General features: G+C 47.3%; 1 protein-coding gene across 1 annotated transcript in view; it reads right to left on the bottom strand.

Annotated features, from left to right (window-relative positions):
• The window catches only part of LOC118097939 (alpha-2-macroglobulin-like protein 1), a 61584-nt gene that overhangs the window by 26540 nt on the left and 22658 nt on the right, over positions 1 to 12386 (bottom strand). The window contains exons 12-17 of the mRNA XM_060268973.2: positions 9569 to 9730; positions 7595 to 7813; positions 4618 to 4681; positions 3345 to 3490; positions 2999 to 3145; positions 894 to 1076 (exon numbers count right to left, since the gene is read on the bottom strand). Of these exons, the coding sequence (XP_060124956.2) occupies positions 894 to 1076; positions 2999 to 3145; positions 3345 to 3490; positions 4618 to 4681; positions 7595 to 7813; positions 9569 to 9730 (921 nt within the window). The remainder of the gene's footprint in view (positions 1 to 893; positions 1077 to 2998; positions 3146 to 3344; positions 3491 to 4617; positions 4682 to 7594; positions 7814 to 9568; positions 9731 to 12386) is intronic.

Raw genomic sequence — 12386 nt, 5'->3', positions numbered from 1 at the left:
AAAACCTTCATTTTTTTTTAAAAAAAACCCAGAAACCTTTTTATTAGGAATTGTAGGTGCAGAGATACAAAGGGAGTACAAAAGACTTTTTATGTACGCGACGACGGCAGCCCAGATACTCCTAGCCCAAAGATGGAAAAAAGACAAAATACCTACAAAAGAAGAGTGAACAACAAAACTGATGGACTGCAGAGGTGGCCAAAATGATTGGAAAAATCAGGGACCAGGACGATAAAAACTTCAATAAAGATTGGGAAACGTTTGTAATACAGTGCTACCTCTACTTACATTCACCTCCGGTTACGTTCCTTCGGGATACGCATGCGGTAAACCCAGAAGTATTTTTCCGGGTTTTACCACACGCGCATGCGCAGAAATGCTCTACCACGCCTCATGCATGCGCAGAACAGGCACCTCCGGTTGCAGAAAGCTCAGGATCTGACCGGAGCTCCTGAACAGATCCCGTCCGCAACCGGAGGTACCACTGTATATTTGAGAGAACACTGTAAACAATTAAAAACATTAGCACGATTGAAATAACAACTTTCAATGTGAAAAGAACTATGGATTTAAATAGAGTAGTATGAGAATTGGGAGGAAGATAGGATATGCAGTGGAAATGTTTATAAGAGGACTCCAGGGAGGGGAGGATGGAAGTCCGTAAATTCAGAGAATTCTACAATTTATTATTATATTTTATGTTTGAATGGGGGGAGGAAGTCCTGCCCATTTTCCTAGAGCAGATTTCAATGGGCCACCCATCAGACGTGGTTTCTTTAAATCTGGGCCATCCCTGGAAAATAGGGGCACTGGGAGGGTCTGTAAGATGCATCTCATGGAAATGAGCAAGGCACCTTTCGGAGAAGCTAAACTCGGGGGCAAATTCTACTCACCTTGAACAAGCTAAAAACATCGGCCTCACTCTGATACCAAGGGGCTACCTTCAGGGCCCTCTTTTGTTTTTGGCTGGGAGCCGGAGGAGGCAGGCAAGGATATGGGTCAAAGTCTTCCAAGCGATAGGGAAATCCTCTTCCAGAAGTTAAATATATGTGGTCGTGACTAAAAAACCCGAACACCTGAAAGCAGAGAGTTGGAAGGGAGGAAACATGTAACTGCATTCAGTGTCAATAAAGCTGAATCATACAGGTTGAGCCCCAGGCCACACGGAAGCCCCTTTTTGTCTGCTGACAAAAGGGAGGCCACAGGGCCAGTTGCCCTGGGTGCAAAATTTGTTTGGGGCGCAAAATTCCAACACACGGTGCTGCCTCAATATAGCCACGTGCTTCCGTCCTTGGGCTCCATTGCAAACGGCTTCTCCATGCAAACTAGGAAGTTACATCTCCAGACAACGGAATGACTCTATGGCTGCGATCTCCTGGGTGATGCGGATGCTTTAAGCAGTTGAATGCGCAGACGTACTCCATCCGTTTCCCTCCCACCCACCCCCCTCTGCACCGCCCCGGGAGCTGGAAACCCACGCTACGCCACTGCGAATCAGCATTTCATTTGTAAATGCAATTGCGCCGCTCAGGCACCGCACTGCATGGAATACAACACTGTATCTCCCTTCTTAATAATGTGCTTGTCAGGCAGCAGAGGAAACCAACCCCCCACGGCAGGTTGCCAGAAATGGACAAGACAAGAGAAAGTCCTTACCATCTGCTTTTATTCAATATTCACTGAGAGTGGCTTGGGAATGTGACCTCTTGGAATAATGGTGTTGCTCCGAGTGAATCTCCACCCCCTCTCACTTCCTCATGAGTTATCTCTACGGGTGCTGGGACATGCCCTCTGCTCTCCTACTTTCAAGGCCCGTCATGTTCTGGGAAGGGGGGTCAGGAATGCTTTCTAAAGACACTGAGTCCTTCAGCTGTTCCCCCTCTGGTCTTCTTCTTCCTCCTCTCCCATTATTTCCCAGCTTTTCCCCTCATCTGCCTCTGAGCTGTGATCTTCCTCGAAGCCCTGTTCTGATTCTGAACTGTCTTCTTCTCTGGAAGGGTCAGGCTGGGGAGGCCGTGTCCACCATTCCTCCTCTGCCCACTCCCTGACAGTGCTGTCAAGCTACACACCACAGTATATCATGGGTAATGCAATTTTAAAAAATGGGAGGTTCTTAGCATGGACTGTATCAAGGAAGGCCTTAAAGATAACGAAAGCATGGAAAGATGGGACGTGGCGAGGAATTGATGGAGGGATGGAAGGAAGGGTTGCTAAAGTGCTACAAAGGCAGAAGGGCTGCTGGGATTCATAACCAAGGCCTCTGCTGTGGCTCGTGACATGGAAGGAAAAAGGCAGAAGCTAAATAATGAAACCAACTATCCATCAGTCAGTCCAGGAGTGCCAACTTGAATAAAATATTGGGGGCAGGAGGGGGAGCCCTGCCCCGCAGAATCGATCACATGACATGGTGGTGCGCACGCACACCATTTGAATCAATGCCCATCAACTTGGGGGAGGGCTGGCCCCCTCAAAAAAATTACAGTGGTACCTCGACTTACGAAGCGATTCGTTCCGCGGCGCTCTTCGTAAGTCGAGGTTTTCGGATGTTGAAGCGCCCATTCTGCGCATGCGCGAAGCGCGATTTTGTGCTTCTGCACATGCACGGACCGTGCGCGCCATTTCTGCGCAGGTGCAAAACACGCATGCGGCGAAAAGACTTCCAGGGTTGTCGACTTCGTAAGTCGAAACCTTCAGAAGTCGAAGCATTTGTAAGTCGAGGTACCACTGAATTGGGTGAAAATTTTATTGGGCATAGTTGCCTCAGCCCCTAGCAGATGGCTCCTATGTGTCAGCCTGAAAATGAAGAGAAAAGAATAGGGCATAGGGAAGGAACACTGATTTAATTAAGCAGCCCCAATGCATCTATGTGGAGTTTGCTGTCTGTTTGTTTGGTTGTGAGTTGCTTTGGGTTGCCCTGGGCAAGATAATGTGACTGACAAATTTAATAAAAAGTAATAAACTAATGATAATAATAACTGAGAAGGATGAGCTTCCTTACTTTATCTGGTGTCAGCGTTTCATTTTCCAACAGGAGGACACTCTTGTCCACAGCACGGAGAGCGCACAGTGCACCGGGGGCAGCCTCTAATTGCAGATCAACTTTTGATCCTGGAAGCTCCTCTTCTGCAGAGAAGTCCAAAGCCACCTGTGGAAGGATGCGAACAAAACAGGAATGGTCAGCTAGGAAACCTGCGGCGACGAGAGTGGATAACAGGCAGCATCAGGGCAAGAATGTCACAGAGGATGGCGGAGAAAGAGCGAGTACGGTATTGTGAACAGCAAAAAGGATCTGAAGATTTGCAGGACGCAGGGTCTCACCCTGCCCCACTTGCTTCCTTACCAACCTTATGTTTGAAGCACTTCTGTATCTCGAACTGATCCATGTCGGCCGCCACCTCGCCATCCAGAAACACAGTGTACAGCAGCAGCCTGACTGTGGGTGCCAGGTCAGAGCTGGTAGACAAGGTGAGGGAGAAGGTGCCTTTCAGAGCTGGATCAGGGGAAAGGGAGGGTGATGGGAAGGGGGGGTTAGAGAGAGAGCATTCATGTGTTACAACATGAGAAAACAACATCCCTTTTGCTAGATGGTGGTAAAGCAAAGAAAATCAAGAAGACCCACCCCAAAACGCAGCCAGCCCACCTGTGCATTGCAGAAGTATTCTAGCCCTCATGTCTTCTACTTAATAACTGATTTATTGCCGATAACAAATTCCATTCTGCACTACACAGCAAGTTCTTTTTTTAAAAAAAACAAAATTCTGCTTCCATCTCGTTAGGTCTGTCTATCAGTCCACTACGGTAATTCGCCTTACTTGGAAGACACTGACTGTGGCTCTTATGCCAACAAGCACTTTAGAATGAAATTCATGTCATTCAAGAGATTTAAATCTGCTCAGCGTCGAGAAGTTGTGCCCAGGATATGTATGTGTGTGCGTGTGCGTGCATGCACACACATCGGATGTGCATTGACTCCTGACAAATCCTGAATGTTGGGGCTGTCAAAAACAGGGGAGGACGGTAGCCAGGCAATCACCTGTTTAATCTGGGCTTTAAACCCTAAGGGTTGTATTCAATTAACTTTTACATCCATTGCAATCAAGGGCTATGACTAACTTAGGTCCATTCATTTCAGTGGGTAAAAGTTAGTTGCATGCAACCCTCATGAAGCACGCGGTTCGCAGGGGAAGCAGATGGTGTAGGTGAGAGTCTCCCACTTGTGGTAACTGCATTATGGTTTCACATCTGAATTATGGTTTCACATCTGAATCAAACTAGGGGTCGTGGTGGAAGGCCCCCAGTTCAGATTGGGCCCGATCTGAGGTGCTGAACCAGATGCGGAGACAGACAGCTGGGTAATGAAAGCCGAGTGGTTAATACATTTTGAAAGTTTCCTCTTTTGAAGTCGAACGTGACTGTGCTAGGATTGCTTGGTGATGGTCCACCAGGCACGGTGGTGTCTCCAATTGGTTCAACACTCTCATACCATGTCCTGGGTGCTACTAAAGTTTGTGGCCATCTCCTCATTCTTGAAAGACATACCAGACTACACAGATTAGGCCCACCAAGCATTATCAGCTTGGCCAAGTGTGGTACTTCTCTGATAGATCTCTCACTTACTCTCATCCTGGCCAACAGGAACGGTCTTCTGTCCACTGGAGACAAGCTTCCCTTTGGACACAATCTGCAGGAAGATGGTTTGTTAGGCCAGGGGCAAAAGGAAAAGCCTCCCCACCCTCTTTGGTACTAGGAATGCAGGAAAGAGAGAGAGAAATGTGGGACATGGAGCACCCTGCAGAGAAGGCTTATAGCTTAATAGAAACCTCACTTGCTACTTCCGAATGTTGCAAAAGGGGGCTGATATATACTCGGAGTCGAGAGTGAATTTCATGCTCTTTATTCAGCTCATATTCATCAAGGAGAAGAAGAGAAGACGAATAGCTTTTTTCCCAAAACCATCTGCTTATATACATTATTTACACAATGGGCCTTGCGTGATTGGCTACTTCAGGGCTACACCTGTGGGCCAATTATATTGTGGATTGACTTCTGCCTGCAGCCTGATTGGCTGCTCCTACAGGCCAATCAGGTAGCAGATTCACTTCTGCCAGCCGCCTGATTGGCTGCTCCAGCAGGCCAATCAGGTTGCGGATTCACTTCCACCTGGAGTTGGATTGGGTAGCTCCCGCTGATTCTGAATCCTATTGTTCTAGGATTCAGCTCAGTACATAACAGGGGCAATGACCAGGAAAGCCTGCAGCTCCCTGTCTTCTGCGCACTAGGCACAACAGCAACTGTTGCGTGTGAAGCCCTTCACTTTAATCTGAGATCTCAGCAAAGCTTTCCACGCAACAAGCCACTGATGGAATAAACCACTGAGGCTGATCTATCTCAGCTCAGCTTCTGCCCTATCTCTGCTGATGGCCGGACAACCCATACAGGAGCCGCAAAGGCCACTGAAAGGTCCCTGCTGTTTGGATCCAAACAGATTCACAATGAGCGAGAGAAAGAGAAATACCAGTACACTGTGAAACACAAATACTATTCTCGATTCTGCCCTTTTCCATCTTCTTGTTATTTTATACCATTTTCATTTTTCCGTTTCAACTGTTTCTATTGTGTTGTCCTCACTAATCATTTAATTGTACTTCCAATTTTTCCCTCGGCTTTCCTCTTGCACTCCCCTTTGCTTTTGCATGTACCCATTATTCCTCCATATATGCCATTCATTCTTTTCTCTCACACACAGTTCTCCACTGTCCACAAAGAATGAGAAGGGGGTGGCCCAGCTACAGCCCAGTCCATGTTGTTGTTGTTTAGTCATGTCCGACTCTTCGTGACCCCATGGACCAGAGCATGCCAGGCACTCCTGTCTTCCACTGCCTCCCACAGTTTGGTCAAACTCATGTTGGTAGCTTCGAGAACACTGTCCAACCATCTCATCCTCTGTCGTCCCTTTCTCCTTGTTCCCTCAATCTTTCACAACATCAGGGTCTCTTCTCATGAGGTGGCCAAAGTATTGGAGCCTCAGCTTCAGGATCTGTCCTTCCAGTGAGCACTCAGGGCCGATTTCCTTAAGAATGGATAGGTTTGATCTTCTCACAGTCCATGGGACTCCCAAGAGTCTCCTCCAGCACCATAATTCAAAAGCATCAATTCTTCAGCGATCAGCCTTTTTTATGATCCAGCTCTCACTTCCATACATCACTACACTGGGAAAACCATAGCTTTAACTATACGGACCTTTGTCGGCAAGGTGATGTCTCTGCTTTTTAAGATGCATACCCTCAGTCTAATTTCATGTAGGTGGCAAGGAGAGGGGCAGGAGAGAAAGAGAGAGAAAGAAGGAGAGGTATACCTCACCAGCGGCAGAGCATATGCCCGTGCTGCCGGAGACATGCAGGCATGGAGGGCACCCTCCCGTGTGCCACAGTCCAGGGGAGGAGAAGAGTGGGGACAAGTAACGCCGCACCTCTCTCTCTTTTCCATCTTCCTTTCATCGTGTGAACTGCCGGACTGCTGGCTTGCAGTCACTGGGATTATTCCCCCATATGGGGTAGATCCACATGTACATATTTGTAACTAAGTCTGCCTTCAGGAAACCAACTGTGAACCACTTTAAGTAAACTTCTTTTGTTGACTTTAAATAAGATGGTGGCCTCTTTATTCTTTTAAGAGGGATCCAAAGGAACTTACCAGGAACATACAATTAAATCTGAGACAGACTGAATTGTATAATAGTCAGAGGCTCACACGAGCCTGCAACCAGCTACCTGCTGTGCTGTGTAAAGGGGAATGCACTCTGCTAAGTAAAGGTACTTGCTAACACAAGTTAGGAAGGATATTAATAAACAATATATCTTCTCCTGTCGCCATTAACATTCCCACCCACCCACCCTGGGTCAGGCGTGACCATAGCTGCCAAGTCTCCCCGGGAAACCCCCATTTCTCCAGCCGTTTCCCACTGGCAGCCTGGATTTTTTTTAAAAAAAAAACCGTAAATCCCCCGGATTCTTACCAACCCGGGGAGGCTCCTTCTGTGCATGTCTGGAGTCTCTGGACATGCGCAGAAGTGATTTCTGGCGCTGCGGCCATTTTGGAAATGGGAATAGCATGCGTAGAAGTGACTTCCGGTGCCACTCTGCACAGTCCCAAAATGGCCGCAGCGCGACTTCCGGTGCTGCGCCGCACCGATCCCAGATTTTTCAATCTGGGAGTTGGCACCTATGGGCGTGACCTGGGGACAGAGCTACTGCCAGGCACAACTGATGCAGCCTAGGCGCAGATCCTTCTTACACGGAGCCAGACTCCAATGAAGGAGCCTGCTGGGGAGGTGCCTGTTTGTGCCCCCTCACAAAATTGCTCCCAGGGCCACGGCCCCCCTCTACTATGCCCCTGTACCTCATTCACAGACTCCCATGGGAGGTGATGGACTCTCCTTCCCTGGAGGTCATGGATGCTTTAGCTGAGATTCCTGCATTGTAGGGGGTTGGATTAGACCCTTGGGGTCCCTTCCAACTCTAAGATTCTATGATTCACTGTTGGCTCTAGCCCCCAAATAATATAGTCCTCGGCTATCCCTCCACTAGATGCTCACCAAATAATAGAAGTCTACATGGTCAGCATCAGGGCCCAATTCTTTCCGGTCTATGATGTAATCCACCAGGACTTCCTGGTCTTTTCCACAGGGCAGCTTTTCCTCCACATGCTGTATCTCCAGGAAACTATTGCTCTCAGAGTAGAAGGGCTTCAGCCACTTGTAACTTTCAGATTCCGACATCTCACTGCCGGTCACATTCTCAAGGGTGTATCTACCCTATGGAGCAAAAAGAAAACAGCAAGCATCACAATTAAATTAGGGTGTTTGGGGTGACAATCAACAGGAGACCACTGGGTGGCAATACAAGGCATGTGAACCTAACATTGGGACACAGTATATACTATACAGTACATGTAAACCAGTCTTCACATCTTTGTAACTGTCATGGCTCCCAGCTAAGAATCATGGGAACTGCAGCGAAGAAAGTAACAATCTCTTCAAGGACTTTTTATTGCGGCGATTTGTGCTTGTGGTACTGAGGCAGTTCTACACGATCCTGCTTTCAATATTGTCTGTGCCTGGCCACTGTTTTGGGGCAGACATGCTGCTTTGTTTCCAACTACTACACGCTCCTTAGCTCCCTACGGAAATCCTGTAACTATAAAAAAGTTAAAGGTAAAAGACCCCCGCCCAAGACAGTTAAGTCCAGTCAAAGGTGACTATGAGGTTGTGGTGCTCATCTCGCTTTCAGGCCAAGGGAGCTGGCGTTTGTCCACAGACAGCTTTCCGGGTCATGAGGCCAGCATAACTAAACCACTTCTGGTGCAACAAAACACCATGACGGAAACCAGAGCGCATGGAAACGCCGTTCACCTTCCCGCTGCAGCGGTACCTATTTATCTACTTGCACTGGCATGCTTTTGAACTGGCAGGTTGGCAGGAGCTGGGACAGAGCAATGGGAGCTCACTCCGTTGCAGGGATTTGAACCGCTGACCTTCCGATCGGCAAGCGCAAGAGGCTTCGTGGTTTAGACCACAGCGCCACCCATGTCCCACTAACTATATATACCACAAATGCTCCCATGCTCAAGAAATTGGTCAATTGCCTACCCTGGATGGGGTTGTACTCTGCCCGAGGGAGCAGATTTACTGCGGTGCTTCTGGATCCAGCTTTGTCACTGAAAGTTCAGGTACCATGGCTAGAACAGGGGTGCCCCAAGGCATTCAAGATTCTACTTCTGGTAAATGAAACCATTAAAAGCTTGGAACCAGTTTCCCTGTGAGATCGTCCTGTTTCATATATGTTCACTCAGCTGCAGTGATCTGTGGAACTGGCAAAGTTACATGTGCCACACAGTATTCATGCCACATTTGCAAAACACCAACCTTTTAGTGTGGGAGCACTAGCTAGACTGGTGACTGGGAGCAGCCACCGAGACCACATAACACCGGTCTTGAAAGACCTACATTGGCTCCCAGTACATTTCCGAGCACAATTCAAAGTTTTGGTGCTGACCTTTAAAGCCCTAAACGGCCTCGGTCCAGTATGCCCGAAGGAGCATCTCCACCCCCATCGTTCAGCCCGGACACTGAGGTCCAGTACCGAGGGCCTTCTGGCGGTTCCCTCGCTGCGAGAAGCCAAGTTACAGGGAACCAGGCAAAGGGGCTTCTCAGTAGTGGCACCCGCCCTGTAGAACGCCCTCCCATCGGAGGTCAAGGAGATAAACAACTACCAGACTTTTAGAGGACATCTGAAGGCAGCCCTGTTTAGGGAAGCTTTTAATGTTCAATAGATTATTGTATTTATGGGCGGGGTATAAATAATAAATTATGATGATGATGATGATGGACGCCCTGCTTATTGACATCACAGAATAAGCAGAAGTGTGGACAAGCCCTAAGTTGCAGAAGTACAAAAAAAAAAAAGGTAGGAAAAGCAACTCTAAGGAAGGTGGGAGGAAATGCACAGGAAAAAAGCACCTCCTCCTCAACCCACCTCTTCCTTAAGACGTGTCCAAATATTTAACTCACCCTTAAGGAAACCATGTCATGCCACTTTGTTGTGTCCAGAGAGAAGGAGACTTCACCATTCTCATCTGTGACATAGGAAGTTGTTGTCTCCACATCATCAACGTCAACTGTGAGATAGAGAGTCCAGTTCTTGACAGGCACACCACTGACTGAAGCCTTCATCTGCATGAATAAAAGGGAAATAAGCCAACCGCCTAACTTCTTTACAGCCAACTGCTCTCGCACACAAAATATATATATATATACAGTATGCTGAGGGGTTTGTTCACTCCTGTGGGCAAGAGCTCACAGCAACACTACAGTGGTGCCTCGCAAGACGAATTTAACTCGTTCCGTGAGTCAATTCGTTTTGCAAAAAAAATGTCTTGTGAATCGTGGTTTCCCATAGGAACGCACTGAAATTTCTTTTTTTGCCCATAGGAACACATTAATTAAATTTCAATGCGTTCCTATGGGAAACCGTGATTCGCAAGACGAATTTTTCGCAAAACGAATTCGTCTTGTGAGTGACCATCAAATCGCAAGACGCATTCGTCTTGCGAATAATTCGTCTTGCAAGGCATTTGTCTTGCGAGGTACCACTGTATTCAGATATTGCCCCTCGATGTCTAAGGATAAGGAGAGGGACTGAGCTATCTCGGGGTATGAATGCTCTCCTCCAGGTATTCTCTCTGTCTGTCTGTCATGGACTGTAAGAGTTCTGACTGTCATTTCTGCTGCCAGCAGAGGCAGTTCTAGGGCAGTGCAACCAGTGTAGCTGCAGGGGGCATCCCACCAATGCTATAGGGCAGGGGGTGCTGAATTTTAGCATGGTACAGGGCACCACTGAAATCTGAAAGCCCAAATTCTGCCACTGCTGCTAGCCCTCTTCCCTGTTCTGCTTCCCTACTGCAACATACTGTATGAAGAAAGAGGCATCGTGTGTGGCTGATTCACACATTTATTTTGGAGGTTGTAAAGCCTGAGTGTTGTAAAGTCTGACATTACTACCTTGTTTTCATGCAGAGTGCTGTTTATATCAAATAGTTCCTCCCCGTGAAGAATTAAAGAAGATAATGGGGCCCTTTACATGTCCAGCTGTCTTTTGACAACAACAAAATGTCGCTGTTTTTTGTGTTGAATATATGCTATATGGTAATTTATGGACCTAATGGGTGACTAAAGCATAGCTGTCAAGTCTCCCATTTTTCACGGGAAACCCCCGGATTTAAATCCGCTTCCCGCTGTTGTCCCAAATTGAAAAATATCCCGTAAATCCCCTCGGATTTGCAGCTTCTGCCGGCGCCGGCGGCCATGTCCCGGCTCCCGGCTTGCTGTTCGCTCACTTGGCTTCGGAAATCACCTCTGTGCATGCCCAAGCATGCACAGAAGCGATTTCTGGCGCCCAGACATGCGGACACGGGCAGCCTGGCACCGGAAGTCGCTTCTGTGCATGTCCAGACATGCGTAGAAGTGACTTCTGGTGCCGCGCCGCCGCTTATCCTTTATTTTCCCTTATTTTCCTATCCGGAAGTTGATGCCTATGAACTAAAGCCATTTGCACATAACAAAATGTGTATTTTATCAAAGTACATCCAAGGTTTTTTTCTTTAAATTTTTTTTGGGGGGGACAATAGAGTGGGGCCCTAAGCTATAGCTTGTTTCGCTTATATGTAAATCCGGCACTGGTTACAGTGGAGAAATGGCTCAGTGTGTCTGGCTTTTAACAAAAAGGTTGTTTAAGTACATCCCAGGATTCCCGCAGTGCAGGGGATTGACTTTGACAACCCTCAGGGTCCCTTCCAGGGCTTTTTTCCAGCCAGAACTCACTAGAACTCAGTTCCGGCACCTCTCACATGGGTGCCATTGCCATTAAAGTCGTACCTTGGATCCCGAACACCTTGCGACTCAAACATTTTGGCTTGAGACCGTTTTTTGGAACCCAAATGTCTGACGTGGCTTCTGCAGCTTCCAATTGAGTGCAGGAAGCTACTGCAGTCAATCAGAAGCTGCACCTTGGTTTTCGAACGTTTTTGGAAGTCGGACGGAGAACCAAGGTACGATTGTATAAGAAAAAAGGGGAATATTCATAGTGAGTTCCAGCACCTCTTTTTCTAGAAAAATAGCACTGGTCCCTTCCAACTCTACAGTTCTATGGTTCTAAGATACTTCATCAGAGAGAGGCTGCTTTTCAATGTATTTTCTGGGAAGGTAAACTTTCATAGGAGGGCTATGTCACAAAAAGGTATTGTTTCAGTGCCTACTTCAAAAAGCACAGTCATACCTCGGTTTAAGTACGCCTCGGTTTGAGTATTTTCAGTTTAAGTACTCCGCAGACCTGTCTGGAACGGATTAATCTACTTTCCATTACAGTGGTGCCTCGCTAGACGAATTTAATTTGTTCCACGGGTCTTTTCTTATAACGAAAAATTCGTCTAGCGAATCCCATAGGAATGCATTGAATTTTTTTTGAATTTTTTTTTTGCCCATAGGAACGCATTAATTGAATTTCAATGCATTCCTATGGGAAACCGCGATTTGCTAGACGAATTTTTCATAAAATGAATTTGTCTAGTGAGGCAACCTCCGCTCGAAAAATCCTTTCGTTAAGCAGGGCATTCGTTAAGCGAGGCACCACTGTACTTTCAATGGGAAAGTTCGCTTCAGGTTAAGTACGGACTTCCAAAACCAATTACACTCATACTTCGGGTTAAGTACGCTTAAGGTTGAGTACTCCGCGGACCCGAGTGGCACAGATCAATCCACTTTCCATTACTTTCAATGGGAAAGTTCGCTTCAGGTTAACTACGCTTCAGTTTAAGTACTCCACGGACCATCT

Source organism: Zootoca vivipara, chromosome 15 (assembly GCF_965207765.1).
Source record: "Zootoca vivipara chromosome 15, rZooViv2.hap1.1, whole genome shotgun sequence".
NCBI lineage: Eukaryota > Metazoa > Chordata > Lepidosauria > Squamata > Lacertidae > Zootoca > Zootoca vivipara.
Note: the sequence above shows the minus strand (reverse complement) of the source record. Positions and strands in the feature narration are given on the sequence as shown.